The sequence below is a fragment of the Lissotriton vulgaris genome, unplaced genomic scaffold, assembly GCF_964263255.1.
Source record: "Lissotriton vulgaris unplaced genomic scaffold, aLisVul1.2 SCAFFOLD_909, whole genome shotgun sequence".
Lineage (NCBI taxonomy): Eukaryota > Metazoa > Chordata > Amphibia > Caudata > Salamandridae > Lissotriton > Lissotriton vulgaris.
The window spans coordinates 290,201-310,549 of NW_028252702.1; the positions used below are offsets into that span (position 1 = coordinate 290,201).

General features: G+C 42.5%; 1 protein-coding gene across 1 annotated transcript in view; it reads left to right on the top strand.

Moving 5' to 3' along the window:
* Nucleotides 1–20,349, top strand: part of LOC147662073 (activin receptor type-1C-like) — a gene marked incomplete at its 5' end in the record, with an annotated part of 259,773 nt that overhangs the window by 96,883 nt on the left and 142,541 nt on the right. Inside the window, one exon of the mRNA XM_086951128.1 lies at nucleotides 18,814–18,970. Coding sequence (XP_086807254.1) covers nucleotides 18,814–18,970 — 157 coding nt within the window. The remainder of the gene's footprint in view (nucleotides 1–18,813; nucleotides 18,971–20,349) is intronic.

The window sequence follows — 20,349 nt, forward strand, 5'->3', positions numbered from 1 at the left end:
CAACACAGATTTATCTCTATTTTCTGTATCCTCAAGATAGTCATAATTTAGTTTCAAGACCTTTTAAATAAGGGAGAGAACTGCAGTTAGAGACACATAGGGTCTTATTATGATGTCGGGTGGATGCCTTTTTAGTGCTGGAACAAACCAAACCATAGGTCGGCGGTTCCGACCACCTAATTACAATGCAACCACACATGGTGCAGTCACAAACTCCCATTGCTCTATGGGACCCTGTGCTCCGGGCGGGTTCCACCCGCAGAACAAGCTCCCATAGAGAAATGGGAGTGTTGGAAGGGGGTGACCCCAGGGGTCAAGACTGCTCTCTTAACCACCCGAGACATTCCTCTCCCACAATTCCTGCCGAGTCTTATCGAGGGAAGGTCCTCGCCGGGGAGGACTGATCGTACACACTGTCGACACACCACACTTACGAACGGACACCACACCGTGAATCTTTATCAAGTATGAACTTTATCAAAGTAAAATAGGTAGCAATACACAGCAATCGAGGGATCGCGAAAGTCTCGTGAAACAAGGGAACGGGGAAGCGGGACAGTCTTAGAGGGCCAGCCAGTACGTAGCGTACCCTGCGCACAGTTCTCAATCCTCGAACTGGGGGGTACGGGGGCTGGCGATGGTACTTGCTGTCCTACTCACTTCGGTTCGAGGTAGTCGTGAGGGTAGCGTTGATGGTCCAGCCGGACCAGGGGGTTCTTCAAGCCGCAACAAGGTCAGCAGGGCTTGATCTGGAGTACCCTGTAGTACTCGTAGTCAGGTGGAGCCGCGACAACGTCCGCAGGGCTCAGGATGGTAGCAAGAATCTCTTGTTCTCAAGAGTGGGCCGCGACGAGGTCAGCAGGGCTCCGATGGTTCAAGCCTTACTCTTCGAGAGGGAGCCGCAACAGCGTCAGCAGGGCTCGGTGGTTCAGTTCCGTAGCTTCGAGGATGAGCCGCGACAGCGTCAGCAGGGCTCGGTGGCTCAGTTCCGTAGCTTCGAGGATGAGCCGCGTCAGCAGGGCTCGGTGGGTCAGAGTCTGTTCTCCTCAAGGTCAGCCGCGATCAGATCAGCAGGGCTTTCTTGTCCAGGATACAACTGCCGGCTGGATGGGAGGCAGGCTGTCTTATAGTCCAGGGGCCCTTTGATGTCTGGACCCTCAGAGGCAGGAGGCCGGTGGTCCGAGGGCCAGGCGGCCGATTATCTGGGCTGCTGGTTCTTTGATGCTATGGACCGTGCGTCCAGGGGATCCCAGACGTCCATCAAGGTTTGGAGCCAGCTCGCCAGGAGGCCAAAGGTGTGATCGAAACCAGCCCACAGGGATAGTTCAGAGGTGTGAGGGGAACCAGTTCCTCGGAAGGGGGCCGGAGGTGTGATTGAAGTCTTGGTTTCGGGTACTTGGTGGGTCTTTCACCCCCCGGGTGGGTCTGGGCCCGCCGGACGCGCACGCCTGTCTGCAGCCAGGAGCGGCCAAGGGCTGCTGAAAGGGAAGAAGGAGGCCGGCCGGCCGGAGTGGCCAAACATGGAGTCTGATGGTCACGTGCACGGGTGCAGGCACGCGGTCTGGAGATCGGCTCAGATCCGGGGTAGAGGCGTCATGTACAGTTCTGGGCGGACTGGGGTCAGGTCCACCAGTAGTTCTTGGGTTGCGGGGATCAGAGAGGACCACGCCACGAGGCCGGGTCCACCAGGGAGTTGTGCAAATCTCTGCAAGGATTTACAGTGGGGCATCATTGCTTTCCAACAGGCTTTTCATGTCATAAAGCTCGACATGAAAAGCCTGTGGGAAACCAACATCATAATCCCGACGGTGGAAACCCCGTCCTTAAGGGATTACGTGCTGGTTCCGGGAGCCCGTCAGAAGCCAGCCAGTATGACTGGCCGATTTGACTTCCGACTGCCTACATTGTTGTTAGATGCCCGGAAGTTAAACCTTGAATTTTGGTCGGAAAGCCTCTGACCTGTGGTCTGAAGCATTCTGCCTATTATCCAAATAAGGCCCTGAGTATGAATCAGCCAAATCTTTTCATCAATACTTCCCAAGATTTGGTCAAAACAAGAATAAAGACATGATCAGCATATTATCCCCCACTGTTTGCCCACACTGTTAACAGGTCTGTAGAGGAAATGGAAAAAGCGTACTTCTCAATGCCTCATATCCAAGGTTTTCTCTTTTTGCTTTTGGACAAGGAACTCTTTACTTTCCAACGTAAATCTTTGTAAAATTTGTTTTAACCCCTTGCGTGCTGCAGACGGCTCTCGGCCGTTCGACGTCACAGTGGGTGTGTGCGAAGGACAGCCGAGGGCCGTCCGAACCCACCCACTCATTAATTCGCCTGCACAGCGGGGGAATTCGCACAGCGCTCAAGGGGTTAAACAGGCATCAGTAAGCAATTTGCATAATGACCCTGATTTCATCTCATTATTTAGCATAAAAGTCTGTTTTCCCTGGAGTGTATTTATGAGCTTTTTTTCATCTTTGTACTCTTGCATCTCGTTGTAATGAAAGCAAACCACTAGCTCAAAGGGAGAATTCATTTTTTTAAGTTTAATATGTCATTTTCCTTGGTGATTGAAAAAGATATTTTGTATGAAAACATGCTTCTGTTTTCGGACTTGTATATGGTATTCACTGTTTTTGTACCTTTGAGACCAACAATTTTAATAAAGAAATGTGAACAAAAAAAAGAAAAAACATACATTTCTTCAATATCTTATTGGAATGTATTTCTACTATCAATAAAAACAAAATCACATCTGGACAACTGGGGTTCATATTTGGTGGTTATCCACTCCATATACAAAACACCTAGGACCCAAAGTCGGACTTTCCTTCTAAACCAAAACAGAACTTGATGTAGAAGGACAGTCAGAGTTTCCTTCTACCCAAAACCAAGTCAAACTCTCTGCTGTATTTTCTGAAAAGACGTGGGCCCCTTGCTCACCGTGCCACTGGATTCAAGCTAGCCTGGCTGATATGGGGAGACACCCCGAAACCGGTCCCAGGATGCTTGTTTCTGGTCCAGGAGGACCTGGCTTGGCAGTTCGGGCTGGAATGCTCCCATGAGGAGCAGGGTCAAGACTAATTCGCATATGGCTGCTTCTAAACTGGGGTGGCATGGTGAGAAAATGAATCATTGATGTAACCCAGATCACTTGTCTCGGGTGAATATTTGATCTGCTCAGCATTCCGTCCATCCGTCCATCCTTTGTGTGTGGTAGGTGAGGAATCAACAGGCTGGACATGCTTAATATAGTCCATGCTGATCACTGCAATTTCCAGAGATTCCAGAAGCATCTGGAGTTGTTGACAGTGCCAACAGTACGATGAATGCAAACTTAGCCAACGTCTACTCCTCTACGTCATTGATATGGCCAGATGCTCTTCTTTTAGTTTTATTGAACATGAGAATCGCCCCCAGTCAGAAGGCAAGTTTGAGTGGCCATTATGTACTCATTGGCATCTCTGGAGCTCCATTCATCTTATACCCTTCCGACAATTACTGATGAATGTCAGACATTTCGACGTAAGCACAAACAATGAAAACAGGTACATTGATGTTTTTTTTAACAACACATACATTTACATTGACTTTTAATACACTTGACTGTATTAAAAATTTACATTGCATATAATAAAAACGCATCTTTGTTTTAGAATGAGAAGCTGTATTATTTGAATTATATAGCAAAGTTGATTTTCAAAAGAATGTCGCCAGTCCTGCTCCGTCACTGCTGGCAACATTCTATGTACACCTTTGGTCGTTGCTTTCACATTCAGAAAGCTGACCAGTGTCAGACGTATTCAGTAATCAGCACTGCCATCTACTGGATGTCTTGGTAAAGGCACAGTTCTTTTTTAATATCTGTTTCTCGAACAGTTTATATATTTGATATTAATCTGGAGCTAGTTGTCTAATGTATTCATTATTGTTTTAAAAAGCATGGTTTACAGTTAATGAACTATAATCCCAGGCCAAGGTATGATTTTAAGATATAGGAGTTAACCAATTTTTGAAATTATATTTCAAAACAAAATCTTCTAGCATTTTTAACTTGTAAAAACTATCAATTCATTTATAAATTGATCTTTTTTTTAAAGTCGTCATTTGTTAAAATTAAGAATTACTTTTGAAGGATTATGTTATAATAATTATAGTTTAAAATAATTAGCCAACTAAAAGCAAAATTCTCCACACTTTAATACCAATATTATTTTAGGCCAGTATTTTAGCCATAATATTCTATATGCACGCAATTCTTGGTTTTTTTAATAAATCCATAAATTACATTTATAGTCATTAAGACATTTTTCAAATTAATTGCTATATATATTTATATTTTTAAATATTCGCATTAAATGTCTCATTTGTTTCACAAAAAATGAGCACAGCCAAACTGTATTTATTTTGAAATATGGTACACTTTTTAAAAAAAATATTGTCATAAATCATTCAATTCTCTTTAATTTTTACAGAATAATTTGAATGAAATTTTACATAACATTGCATGATTTACTAATAAAAAATTTTCACAGTTGGAATTTAACTTCGATTTTTCCAAATTATACTAAATCAAATTTTTCTACTGACTGATTATATTTTAAATTGAAAACAGAATGGAAGTTAAAGCTAAAGCTGACTATATTCTTTGAAGACAGGGAATCGCCTACTCAAATATAATGGTTATATATATTCCAAAGAATCAGCACCGCCCGCCGCAATGTTATAATGCGGGATGCGCCCGCCAGTGTGGCGGGTGCATCCTAATTTTATGTGCGGGACTGCCGCATCCATTGCAGGTGGGCCCATTTCCCGGGGCCGCCCGCCATACTAATGAGCCCCTTATTAGTCTCTTCCCTTTGCCCCTATATTATTTTTCAACTGTTCATAGGAAGAAGAATGCAGACATGACTAAATTACAAATATGGATTTAAAAAAAATAGTTTTTTTTTAAATAGTTCTCACCCATTGCACAATATCACTATAAAGACCCATTCTACAAAAATAATATATTTTGTAAAAAGATGAAGTCCTATTTAAAATAATTTGAACAAATTAAATTACCACCCATCCTTAGCCCTCTTTTATTCTTCTAACCCGCTCCAAAAATGTGTAATGGAAAAAGTAAAGGTTTCCAAATTTAAGGTTGAAAAAAAATGGAATTTAAATAATTCCCATCCTTTGCTCCTATATCACTTTAAAAAGATGTTCTAAAGTAGAATGTAATCTGACAAAGGATTAAGGGGCATATTACCAAGGCAGGCAAAATGAAATTATCGCCGCTTATGCGGCCTTTTTCGGCCGCAAAGCAGCGATAATTTCATCGCCCTATTAGCAAGCTATCGCTAACATCAATTAGCAACAGCTTTTAGGTGATAGCGAGCGGTTTGAGGCCCGCATTGCATGTCAGTGATATTTATCGCTAATGACATGCAAAGTGGGTGTACCCAACCTGTTTGCGACAGAAAGCAGTCGTTAACATCGCTATTGCCTATTATCAACGCAGGCGTAGCGATTAAAATATTTGCGCTAAGCGTGAATATCGCTGAATTCCCAGCGATATTCACGCATTTCACCGCTATCGCCGGATATTTTATCGCTTTGGAGATAAACGTTGCTAATATCACGATATCTCTGCGATAAAATCCGTCGATGCGGGCGATCAAAAAAATGTAGCTAAGCTTATTTAGCGATGAATATCGCTAGTTGTTGATAATATGCCCCTAAGTTCTATTTTTAAGTACTTTTTACAAACTAAGGGCCTCTTTACGATGCTGAACAGACAGAACGGAAGATCGCCATGGCCACAGTCTGGTTCCGACCACCAAGGCCCGGAAAGTTCCCCCCACTGAATTATGATGCAACCGCTGCTACTGCGGCGGTCTCATCTACAGCAGTGCACCTACCCCCAAATATGTTGCTACAAGCGTGTACAAACTTACAAGAAAAGGGCTGCAGCAAAAGCTGCAATGTAAAGGAGAACTTTGTGCACATCCATGCATGGCACACAACGCATGGAGGTGCATGGAGGCACTACATGTGGCCCATGAGGGATGGGGCCGTGTTTTGGGCCCTCAAAGTCCCTTTCTGACAGCTTTTCATGGCGGTTGTACCGCTATGAAAAGGCTGCTGGAAAGGGACATCGTAATCCCGATGTTGGAATATTAATTCTAACTGCCACCCCACCAGAACCACTGATCCTGGCGGAGGGGGCTGTCCGTCCCCCGACAGGCAAGGGTCCTACTGCCAGCATTGTAATGCAGCAGTCGGACCAAAGGGCTGTCGGTGGTGCTCCCACTACCATCATAATCAGGCCCTAAATTACTTCCCACTCTTCGCGTCTATATACTTTTCCAACCCGTTCCTATAACACATTGTTAAAAATGCAATGTAAATGTAATGCATTATAAATGTAAGCCTATGTAAATAATTCATTGTTAATGCATGTCTATGCAAATGATTCACTGTAAAGGTAACCTTCTATTTGTTTGCCACATCATGTTTAATATTTCAGTATCTGGAAATCGTAACCTTGAGTAGCAACTCACTCCACTGAGCGGTGGATTTAGCAATTGTAGGTTTCACTTTTCTAATATTGAGACAGAAGCTGTAAGTTACAAAGCAGTCCTTAACACTTCTTGAGATGGCAATTCACCCTCCTGCTCCAAATGGCACCGGTGCCGATTGTTGTTTTTTTCTCTATTGCCGTTTTTCATTTTCACCAGTCGGCACAGCAAGTGGCATCACTTGATTTCCCATAATCCATCTACAAATGAAGTGACATCTCTGGCTTCCTGCCTAAACTATCTTTAAAAGAAGAAGAGTCTTGCAAGAAGACTTCATTTTCCATCACCCATCTGCACTTGAAGTGGCATCACGGGATTTCCAATCATTCATCTGCACACAAACTGACATCACTGGTTTCCCACCCATTGCACCCTGCACTCCTCCCCAGGGCGTACTTAATGGTGGCTGCAGCAAGGAAACAAGCCTGTCTGCGCTAGGAACACGCCCATCGCCACTGCAAGCAACTGAAGTGCAAAAGGACAACAAGTCAAGACACAACATCTAAAGACATCTGCGAATCATCTTTAGACACTACCACCAGCAGATATGTAACACTAAAGAGATTATATATGGGAGTCTTGTGTCACTTTTGCAGATTTTAAAGTGGAACATGTGAGACACATGGCTCTGAATCAGATTTATGAAGTCACGCAAAGCCACCCGGCGTGGCTTTGAGTGGCCTCATAAATCTTAAGGCGATTCAGCGCAAATTGCTGCATCACCTTACTCTGCTCTAGGGAGGCGTTCCATGGGCATTGCGGTCAGCATTTCCATGCAACGCCCATTGATTTTGACGCTGCCTCAGATTTACAAAACCATTTTGCAGCACACGTAGAAAGAGGAAAACACCTCTCAGGATTGTTTCTGTGCAGCACAAAAAAATCAATCCTGCATGTTGGCAGTAAGCAGCCAAAATGGGGCCATCCCAGGGAGAAAGGACAGGAAAGCACCATATTGCATAAACATGGAGTTTTCTTGCCCTTTCACTTTGGCATATGGCAGAGCAGCAAGGTGATTTGCTGCAATGCTTTATGCCAACATCCCATAAATGAAAGCCCAAGTGCACAGCTCTTGCAGATCACATCAACACAGCCACTAACAGCAACAAGGAAATGTTCGCCGTTGTCAAAGATTTTACTGTGCCGCCTCCACCTCCAGCAATATCTCATTCTCAAAAAACCTTTGCAGTAAGCTCTTGGAATTTGTCTGCAACAAAATCACCCACAGATATAGCAACTTCGACCCTAAACTGGACTATTTCACTGTCACGACTTAACCTCCCTTCACAGCCAAAGAAAAAAACCCTAACCTCATTGCCTGCCATCACCACTGTCCAAATGGCTGCTTCCTTGAAGATCTTCCACTCTGGGATCCCATTTGACCAATCCTCATTATTCCTTCACCAAAGGACTCCTACCGATCAGTAAAGCACTTGTACCCATCCTCAATGCCTCCATCGACTCAGCTTAATTTCTCGACACCTGGAAACCAGGGACCATCATTCCCTAGCCTCGCTTTCCAACTATAGAACCAACTCCATCCTACCATATCCGGCAAAGGTCTTAGAGAAACTAATCAACCGATGCCTCACCAACCACTTCACCGCCACACAGTCCAGATTCACAAACAACCACAGTTCAGAAGCAGCACTCATTGATGCCACAGATGACGTGCATGATCCTTGATTGAAAAGACATAGCAGCCCTCATGGACTTCTCTGCAGCAATTGACATGGTCTCACACCCCATTTGCATCTGTCACCTGAACAAGATTGACATTGAAGGACTCTCTCTCCTCTCGGTCTGCCCCTTCCTAATGGATAGAATACAAGCTGTCAGCCTAGTACCTTACTCCTCCTGGGGGAAAGGAAAGGAGCTTTTTTCATGTTTGGGATAGCTAAAGGTGGCATTTTTGGTCTGTGTATGTTCTATTACTTTCCAGGGCTCAAGCTCCAAAGCAGACATGCCGCATGGACGTGACAGCAGTAGGTTGTCTTGTTACTTGAGCAAACCTTTTGCAGCTTTGCACTATATTTTAAACCTTTTAAGACTTTGTGTTTTTAAAATTGAATAGATGATGCCAGGGCTCATGCTCAAAAGCAGACATGCGTCATGGACGCGTGCAGCAGGCGCGCCACTTGTATGCCAAAGGCAAGCCAATATGCGCTCCTCAGCGTCCCAGACGTGGACAGTACCAGCCATGCTGCCTGTTGGTTTTCCAAAGGTAAGGCTCACACTTACTATAGTTGTGATTTTCTTAAGAGCCTCGCTCCTGCCATTAAATGCAAGACTCAGCCATTCACACCTTCGTCTAAGCTTAATTTCACCTGTTCCTCGTGAAACATTTGGCTTACTGTCTGAGATAGAGATAAGAAAAGTCCCCCTTCGCTGGTTACTACCTGCTACATGCAAAAACATGCTAATAATAATATTTACTTATTCAATGAGGACACATTAGACCTATTACATGTGACTGAAACATGACTTTCCGACCTGTCAAATCCCTCCATTGCCATTGCCGTCCCCAATGGCTTTAAAATACTCAAGAAAGATCGCCGGGGAGAGGGGAGGTGGTCTTGCCCTGATTCTCAGGGAGAACTGGAGTTGTCAATCCTTTGAGGTTAAAGACTTGATGGGGGCAGAAGCCATGGGCTTTTGTATTTCCTTATCACATCAGCAATCAGTGGCTGGGGTTTTAATCAATAGACCACCGGGATCGGCTGATACTTTTCAAAATTCCTTAGATTAGGCAATTGCCCATTTAGCACTGAGATACTTGATTTTATGCTTCTGGATGACCTTAATATACACCTTAACAAGGTACATGACAGAGAGGGCACAGTACTTAGAGAAATGATGGACTGTTTAGGCCTTAATAAATATGTAGGTAAACTGACTCATCAACATGGTCGAGTGCTGGACCAAGTTTTCTCCAGTATTACTATACAATCAGAGGACCTATTGCTCCTGGGGAAATCAGACCATTATTTAATCAGATTCTCATGACAGGTCTTAGCAAAATGTTACCCTGCCACAACCAGAATGCCAGGCAGTTTGATAGCCTTTCCTAAGATAAGGCCCTTTGAGTTGATGTGCTCACTGGAAAAAAATATCCCAGCCTTGTAAGGTGTGGTTGAGAAAGATGTCACAAAGTTTGACAGCTGGACTGGAACTGCAATGGAGAAATTAGCACCATCTTTCCTGCATAGAATGAGTAGAAGAAAGCCTTCCGGCCCATGGTTGTCTGATGGCCTTAGGGCAGGTAAAACATTTTGTAAGGTGCTAGAACAAAAATGGAAGAAAGACTATAACCTACAGGACAGAGAGTCCTACAAATTAGCATTGAGGCAATACTGAGTTGCAATAAGAACAGCCAAAAAAGTCTACTATGAAGAGGAGATTGAAAAGGCACGAAATAAGGCTAAGGAATTCTTCTCAATTGTCAAGAAATGTATGTCACCATCAGCATGTGTTAGTTCTCATCAGGCCTCGGCAGAGCATTGTGAACAACTAGCCAGTTTTTTCATACTAAGATTTTAAGCATCCAAGCCAGCTCAATGTTCTACATAAGGTTGATTGAAAATCTATAGAATAAGCTACAAGACACTATTTCTAAGAGAAAACTGAATAATTGTGAGCCTATTTCAATGGAATGCTCATTGATAGCTCTGAAATTCATTACATCTTTTTTAGTAGATGATTGCCCCCTAATCTATTTGCTTCAGGGCCTACTATTATTAACCGTGCGGCAAATGTGATACTTAATGCCTCAATAGCAACTGCCACAATTCCCGGCCCTTGGAAGCAGGCAAAGATTTTACCTTCAGTGAAAAAACCATTGGCGGGTCCTAGAATTCCACCTAACTACAGGCCAATCTCCTTGCTGCCAGCTTTATCTAAAATACTAGAAACATATGTGAATAAACAACTCTTCAGCTATCTGAAAGTCAAAAATCTTCTACATACTATCCAGTCGGGTTTCAGACCCCATTATAGTACAAAGACATCATTGTTGGAGGTCTAAAAACATATTAAAGGCATTCTTGATACACAGGGAAATGCTGTACTGAGTTTGTTATCAGTACTGTTCCCCATTCCAATCTGCTGGATTGCCTCCAGGCCATTTTGGTAACAGGGCAGGTAACTTGGACTGGCTAGCCTCCTTTCTGGCAAATAGGAGTCAGCAAGTTTGGGTTCCCTCCCATATTCCGCCAATCCACACTCTAAATTCTACCTTTCTTAACATTGACCTTACCCCTCTGGTAGAACTAGCAGAAGAGCTGGGAGCCAAAGTGGTCTATACAGACACTATGGAGCTGCTATTATATTTTCATGGGGCAATGTAGAAGAGATGATTGGAATACAGATTAAAACCTGTTTAACAGCAGTTTGTTACTGGTTAGCATCCTATCAACTCAAATGTAATGAAGAAAAAATGGAAATTCTCTTCTTTGGTAACATACCACTAGCCTTCTGGCAGAATGTATGGCCCAACGATGCCTCCCCCCTATGATCCCAGAGTGGCATAGTTAGAAATCTGGGAATTAAATTTGATAAAAGCTTGTCCTTTAAGCCTCAAGGTAAAGCTTTGACAGGCACCTGTTTCGGCATCATGCGGTCCTTAAAAAATGTTTGCCCTTGTTGTCCTTTCCAGGCTCTGATAACCCTTATTTTAGATTATGGCAAAGCCTTATACTTTGGACTACTAGAACATCTGGTGGATAGAATCCAAGTCGTCCAAAATGTGCCAGCAAGAGCATGGATGTCGCTCAATTTGTGAACCTTACACTGGCTGTCCATCAGGAAAAGGGTCAGATTTATGTTCTAGTGCATGATGCCCTGTATCAAACTGGGGCTTCTTATGTCAGTGGCAGATTCAGATTCTATAATCCTCTTAGAAAGTTTAGATCTGCTAACAAACTTTTGGCAGCAATCCCAGAATTCAGCACGCAAGAGCGGGTGGAGCGTCTGTCACATATCTGGGCTCAGTTGCAAGGAATCATCTACCTCTTGAGTTGCGCACAGTGAGTGATGTTGCAGAGTGCAGGACTAACTTTTGTGGTTCACCTTTCGACTTATGCTTTTTGCGACAGCGCACTCCATGGAGTAGTTGTGCCTGCAATAAACTGCCTTCATCATCATCATTCTTGAATTCTGCAAGAAACTAAAAACCTGGCTTTTCAATTAACCAACGTACTTAGGCAGGGCTAGGCACACACACCTGCTCAGCACCAAGATACCTTGCGGGTGATAGTGCGCTTTACCAATACATATTACATATGTGGATTAGGACCTCACAATGACCAGTCATTGCCTTCATAGAATCAGCCAATCACTATGGGAATAGTGTATATATAGATGCATTCAAAACTATTCTAGCTTACATAAAGCTTTTTCAAAATGTTGCAGGAAGACAATTAACAGGCTTAAAGAATTGGGGGTCCCATTTGTCAGATGCAGTATTCGTTAATTTGGATACAATTCTGTAATGCAAATTGATGGACAGAATGCAGAACAATGTCATACATTCACCCCAGTACAGAGATCTGGGGCTAAATACATTGTTTTTCTGATCACCATGCCATTCCAGTTTGAACCCAGCCATATGCAAATCAGTCTTGACCCTGTGCCCCATGGGAACAGTCCAGCCCGAACTGCCAAGCCAGGTCCTCCCTGGACTGGAAACAAATATCCTAGGACCGGTTTCGGGCTTTCAGCCCTCATCAGCCAGGATAGCTTGATTCCAGGGGCATGGAGAGCAAAGGACTCACGTCTGAGCATACCCATCCCACTCGGGGTGACAAATTCAAAAACAACAGTTGATGGACAGAAAGCAGAACAATGTCATACATTCACCTCAGTACAGAGATCTGGGCCTAAATCCATTGTTTTTTGTTCACCATGCCAGTCCAGTTTGAACCCAGCCATATGGAAATCAGTCTTGACCCTGTGCCCCATGGGAACAGTCCAGCCCGAACTGCCAATCCAGGTCCTCCCTGGACTGGAAACAAGCATTCAAGGACCGATTTCGGGCTTTGAGTCCGCATCAGCCAGGATAGCTTGATTCCTATGGTATGGAGAGCACGGGACTCACACCTGAGCATACCCGTTTCACTCGGGGTGACAGATGCAAAAACAAGAGTTCATGGACAGAATGCAGAACAATGTCATATATTCACCCCAGTACAGAGATCTGGGCCTAAATCTATTGTTATTTTGCTCATCATACCATTCCAGTTTGAAACCAGCCATATGCAAATCAGTCTTGAGCATGTGCCCCATGGGAACAGTCCAGCCTGAACTGCCAAGCCAGGTCCTCCCTGGACTGGAAACAAGCATCCTAGGACGGTTTCGGGCTTTCAGCCTCATCAGCCAGGATAGCTTGATTCCAGTGGCATGGAGACAAATTCAAAAACAACAGTTGATGGACATAATGCAGAACAGTGTCATACATTCACCCCAGTACAAAGATCTGGGCCTAAATCCATTGTTTTTTGTTCACCATGCCAGTCCAGTTTGAACCCAGCCATATGGAAATCAGTCTTGACCCTGTGCCCCATGGGAACAGTCCAGCCCGAACTGCCAATCCAGGTCCTCCCTGGACTGGAAACAAGCATCCAAGGACCGATTTCAGGCTTTGAGTCCTCATCAGCCAGGATAGCTTGATTCCTATGGTATGGAGAGCACGGGACTCACACCTGAGCATACCCGTCTCACTCGGGGTGACAGATGCAAAAACAAGAGTTCATGGACAGAATGCAGAACAATGTCATATATTCACCCCAGTACAGAGATCTGGGCCTAAATCCATTGTTCTTTTGCTCATCATACCATTCCAGTTTGAAACCAGCCATATGCAAATCAGTCTTGAGCCTGTGCCCCATGGGAACAGTCCAGCCTGAACTGCCAAGCCAGGTCCTCCCTGGACTGGAAACAAGCATCCTAGGACGGTTTCGGGCTTTCAGACTCATCAGCCAGGATAGCTTGATTCCAGTGACATGGAGACTCACTCAAAAACAACAGTTGATGGACATAATGCAGAACAATGTCATACATTCACCCCAGTACAGAGATCTGGGCCCAAATCCACAATTTGTTTGCTCACCATGCCATTCCAGTTTGAACCCAGCCATATGCAAATCAGTTTTGACCCTGTGCCACATGGGAACAGTCCAGCCCCGAAACCAGTCCTAGGATGCTTGTTTCCGGTCCAGGGAGGGCCTGGCTTGGCAGTTCGGGCTGGACTGTTCCCATGAGGCACAGGGTCAAGACTGATTCGCATATTGCCATGTCTAACCTGGGGTGGCATGGTGAGCAAAAAAGATTCATGGATTTAACCCAAATCTCTTGACTGGGGGTGAACATTTTGATTTGCTTTGCATTCTGTCCTTCAATTGTGTGTCTTTTGCTTTCTAGGCAAGATTTCCCAGCATAAAGCAGTCAATTAATTTAGGACTACCAATTGAACTCTTCTGATAATGTGTAAGCACAGCCATACCCATGAACAAACAGCATACTCCTGGTTAGATATACGAATTTTAGAATGATCTGCTTTTTAGTAGTCAGTATGGAGGTGACCTGCCACAATCTCATAGAGCTTTTGTAAAATTGTATCCATTAAGTATCCAATCCCTTATCACCCACACAAGACCAGAACTAATTAGTATCAATAAAGTTTGGTTTAACATATCCTAAGCCTCCTCAAGAACACTTGAGACTTGTTAGGATAATATGTGCCTTGCTAGCTCTTACTTAATCAGCTTCAGTCCTGCCCACAAGCATACAGATCAAAGTGCAGAGGGGCTCAGCAAACCATTTTGTTAACATGAGCAACTCCTAAAGTCTTTGTCATTCTTCAAAATTAAAACCATAATAATTAATGATCATGCTACTAGTGCCGACAGAATAAGTATAAATAGTAGGAGTATATACTAGTAACTTGCTGCATAGTATAGGGAAACCCCTAGCTACCATTAAAGTGCTAAAATGGTCTCTAGTTTTATCTACTTGAACAGGTCTAAACATAGGATCAGCATCTCCCAAGCCATCCTCTGTTACTATTGGTGTCACAGCTGACAGGTTTTGGAATTTAAGTAATCTGTTATACCAACCCATGTGATCAAACTAAGTGGTATCTATAAGTGAAGCCAGTCATTTAGCCGACTAATTTGAGACATCAGATACTCCGCACAGACTAGTATCTGTTTACATATGTTTGTTCAGACATTTGGTGCCCCTGCTTTGAGGAGACACTCACATAAAAAACTACTTGACTTATCTACCTAAATGTCCTATAATTCCTCATCCAAAGTGGGCATGCCATCTCATATCATTATGGACTGCTCATCTGACCTGAATCTGGTTCTATACCCTTATGCCTTTAAAGGTCTATAATTTTGATGAAAAAAAGCTTTATGCCAAGTTAGGTGCTACATTGGCTCAAAAATTACCAACAAAGAGCACATAATTTATATGAAAATTTGTCTAACCAGAAAATCCACTGGATACAACAGATGTGCATTAGATATTCAACTGCAAATAAATTGTCCCAACCTCTTCCATATTTTGAGCAGTTACAAGTGTTTGTTTTGTATGCTAAGGACATATTCAAACTGATGTTCATCCAATATGTGTACCCCTAGAACAACAAGGGTTGATTTAATAGCCCACCTCACTTATGAAGCCCCTTGTAGCCAGTATACATTTGAATATGTTCAGCTCAGAATAGGAACTTCGAAGAATGGTTCTATACTCTGAGAATCCGTCTTCACATTCCATAAGTGTAAAACATATTTTATATTTGCTCCTTACTCATCACAGCCAGGGTTCTTTTAAAGGGTTGTGCAGGAACTTGACATAGACAATGAATACATTTTCTTCCTTTTCTTTCCAGCAAACGCCTCTCAAACTGCTGTAGTTCAGTAATAGCAACAATTTCCTTGGACATTGCTAGCTGTAAATAAAAAACAGAGAATACCAAGTGTGACTTCAGGCATTAAATATTTCATAGGTAAAATTTAACAACTGATTTCTTCCAACATGCTCACCTAATTCTGCTGGCAAATATAGTCTCCCACTAGAAACTGATCGGAGGACACAAAACTCAAGGGAGGCAACGTTAACAATTAACTGAGAGGAGGTGACATGAAGCTAGAAACTAGAGATTTCTAGCTTGAAACTACGTTGACAATGTAGCTCCAGGGCCAATGCATATTATTAGAACCTAGGGGCATATTATCAAGGGGGTTTATCTCCGCTTTTTTGGCTTTAAAAGCCAAGAAAGCGGAGATAAAATTATCTCCCTATTACCTAGCTGTCGCTAACACCAGTTAGCAACAGCTAGTAGGAGATAGCGACCATCTTGGGCCCCACTTTGCATGTCAATGATATTTATCACTAATGGCATGCAAAGTGGGTGTGCCAAGATGTTAGCGACTGGAAACAGTCGCTAACATCGCTATCTCCTATTACCAACTTTTGGAGATATTCGTGCTAAGCGCGAATATCTCCAAAAGCTAACACCTGCCCTGAGCAGGTCTTAGCCATGTTATCCAATGGGAGGTGGATAACATGGCTAAGAGCATTAGCTCGCTAATGCATGAATATCGCTGACTTTTCAGCGATATTCATGCATTATTTCCGATTTTTATCGCATTTGCGATAAACCTTGGTAATACCAAGGTTTATCTGCGATAAAAAACGCCGCAGCTCGGCGATAATTTTTTCACGCTAACCAAGCAATAGCGATAATTATCGCTATTGCTTGGTAATATGCCCCCTTGTTTTAACCTCATACAATCATATCACCCACATTGTGGTAACTGCAGTGGTTCAGTGTAGCTATTGCCAATGTCGCCACGATCGCTGACAGTGTACATGTCAGATACCGTGCCCAATTCTGTCAAACAGAGCACTGTTCCTTAACACATATTAAAAGGGGAGTAAAGCTAATCTGACAGAGGTATTTTAGAATTCAAAATAAAGGTAACTTCATAAGAGGAATAAATATGCTTCACCCTTAATGGGCTAGCCATTTATATAGGTGCAACCACCCTGGGTCTCTGATGAGGTGTGGACAGTTCTAATATTTTTCTGATTCTATAGTGAAAATCAACAATGGGATAAAGTACCCCCGCCATACATTTTAAGGAAATAGCAATTCACTGGGGACCTCTGTCTCCATATAGGAATGAGACTGACGGCCGAGCTGCTATATAAGCTCAAGGAACTCTGAAGTGACTTTCAATGTCCTTGTAATGTATGGTTATGATGGTTATCACCCTTCTAACACATCGCTAAAGTCGTTAGTGTGATGCTCCTTCATATGAAATAGACAAGATGTTTGCAGACATGAAGACTCTGCACTGCAAAATTAAACCCATCAGTAATTAGTTAGATATTTATTGCAAAAATATATTAGAATCAGTTTTCTGTAAGACAGATACAGAAAAGCGCTCCAGCTCATAATTTATAGAAGCATTACATAAAGCATGCAAAAAATATACATATTACCTCAAATATCTACTTTCTACTGATCACTGTTCATTTACAAACAAAAAAAAAACAGATCAGAAGAAGAAAAAAACGCCAGGTTTCACTTTTATTGTTGAAACTGCAACTTTAACTAAACTCTGTGTCCTGCCTTTCCTCTTCGCTGTTGGCATTTTGATGTCATAACTCAACTGTAATATTGCATTTCAGTTGAGCAGCTATGTAATTTCTTTGTTACAGGTGACTCGAGACATCAAAAGTCACCTGTAATAAGGAAAATAAAACCAGGGTTTTATAGAGGGATTGCAGGCTCTCATGTATTCTAAGGAAATAAAACACCTGGGTGCTACAATACTGAAAATATAACTTCTCAACTCCTAACCCGACATAAGATTCAAAGGACACATTTTACGAGACTGTGATATAAAGAAAATCAAATCATAAAATCACAACTATTATGCCCTGGACTTATGAAGTCAAAAATCCAAGTGCATAATTTTTTAGTACATTCAATTACTTTTGGCATAATGACTTTCCTATGCAGGGGCACCATAACAAAACAAGATGAGTAAAACGTCCTAGATTAAAGTTTCTAGTTTTGTGTATCCAGAATGGCTTCAAATTCCTCTACATCTTCAATACATATATTCAACAGATGCAGAAACTTAGGACATAGGACCCCACGGGCATCTAGAACATGAAGTCCGACTACACATACGTAATTCTTTTTCGTTTGAATAGCTCAAATTACTAAGAACTAGGGCCCAGATGTAGGTAAAATAGATTTACCGATTCTTAATTACCGAATTTTACCGATTCGGTAATTAAGAATCGGTAAATCTGAGGGGTGGATATGTAGGTATTCCAGATGTGCTGGAATACCGAATCGGAGCGATTCGGTATTTACCGATTCAGTAAATACCGAATCGGTAATGCCCATTCATTCCTATGGGCTTCAAAGCCCATAGGAATGAATGGGCATTACCGATTCGGTATTTACCGAATCGGTAAATACCGATTTTTACAAGGGTGCAGGGGGTGTCACTTTGACACCCTCTGGCACCCCCAAAACAGGCTCGGGTGCCATGTGGCAGGCATACATGCCCTAAGGGCAGGTCTGCCTGTCACATGGCATAGGTGTGCATGCACACATGTGCATGCACACCGGAATCGGTATTTTACCATCAAATTGGATTTGATGGTAAAATACCGATTCGGTAAGGCCTGTGGGACTCAGAAGAGTCCCACCTACATTTCAAAATTACCGAATCGGTAAAAATACCGATTCGGTATTTTACCGATTCGGTAAATTTACCAAATTGGTAAAATAGAGCCCCTACATCTCAAATGGCCATTTACCGGTCGGTAACGGCCGAATCGGCCGTTACCGGTCGGTAAATGGCCACCTACATCCGGCCCTAGTTCTCATGGCTCTCTTCTACTTGGCTTTAGCAGTTTCAGGTACCCAATAATATTATGATCCCCTTAGCTAGTTTAGTCCTACCATAAGCGTGTCATGAGAGTGGGAGCCTTAGCAATTAAAGGAGGAATCTGGGAAAAGGACATCACATGTGTATGACGTCCCTGCTTCTTGCCTTCAAAAGCCTCATTTACTTCACATGATGCAAGGGATTCGGTTCTGTATATTGACTACTCTCTGGTGTTGACAAATTTGAGAAGTATATTCTTCACTGTCAGGTATGTAGATTATATCACTACTATTCAATTAAATGTCATGTTTTCTTACACTTAACAGGTAAACCTGCCATAGCACACAGAGACATAAAATCCAAAAATATTTTAGTGAAGAAAAATGAGACTTGTGCCATTGCAGATCTAGGCCTGGCTGTGACCCATGACTCAAAAATGAATACCATAGACATACCTCTGAATCCAAGAGTCGGGACTAAAAGGTAAGAGCAACGTTTTCTATTGGTACATTTGTTATCCTTTCTATGTCAATATGTAATAGGGTGCACAATATGTATCGGGACAGCTTTACGATTCTTTATTTAAATATAAAACAAATCACGTGATTAGGCATGTTAAAGTTATGAGTCAAACTTATCTATTGAAATACACTTTTGAAAGACTTTGGGGCAGATTTACAAGCCCCTTGCGCCACTTTTGCGTCACTTTTAACTTGGGAAAAGTGACGCAAAAGTGGCCCAAGGGGCTTGTTAATATGGCCCTTTGTGTGCCACTGTAGGTAGGTTTAGAACTCAGTAAATGGTATCATTTTCCGGGGGAAATCTTACATTTTTAAAATACTACTCTTCAAGCTTCAAGTATTGTCATGACAAAGATTAACAACGTTTTGGTATTAAGTCATTGTATTCTAATTCACAATGTCCTTGTCTCATAAAAATTAAGGTAGAAATAAAGGAAGGGGTACATTTGAAACTGAAGCATTTGAGAAAAAAGGATTAAGACCATTCGTCTGCCTCTGTTTCAATGCATCCCTTTGGAAGGCTAGTGAAAGTATATGTAGGTGGTGCTGTCACTTGATACTCCATACTGTACCAGAAGAGAGTTTCATTGTCTATATTATACACATTCATAGTGTCTATAATATACACATCATCCTTATGGCATCTATAATTGAACCCAAACTATTTCTGCACTGATCACATTTATGTAAATCCACAAGCACCATTCTTTTATTTGTATGTTATTTTATTTTATTTGTATTCATTTTATTAAGATACAACAAATATTATGCTGTCACTTATAATTTGCACTCAGAATTGTGCAGTACTTTGGCCAGATGTACTAAACATTTTACGAGTTGCAAATGCTACAATTTAATAAATCAGTCGTGTTTAAATGTATTAAATACACTTTATGACTTATACAGTATTTTGGGCCAGGTGGACGAAACCTTTTACTGGTTGTAAGCCCTCCACTTCAGTGAATCTGAGCCCCTGCAACTGGTAAAAAGACATTTTATGACTCACTTAACTTTTTCTGAATCACTAGGGGCCAGATGTAGGTAGGCATTTACCGGTCGGTAACGGCCGAATTCGGCCGTTACCGACCGGTAAATGCAATCTGAGATGTAGGGCCCTGTATTTTACCGATTCGGTAAATTTACCGAATCGGTAAATTTACCGAATCTGTAAAATACCGAATCGGTATTTTTACCGATTCGGTAAATTTGATATGTAGGTGGGACTCTTCTGAGTCCCACAACCCTTACCGAATCGGTATTTTACCATCAAATATATTGATGGTAAAATACCGATTCCGGTGTGCATGCACATGTGTGCATGCACACCTGTGCCATATGACA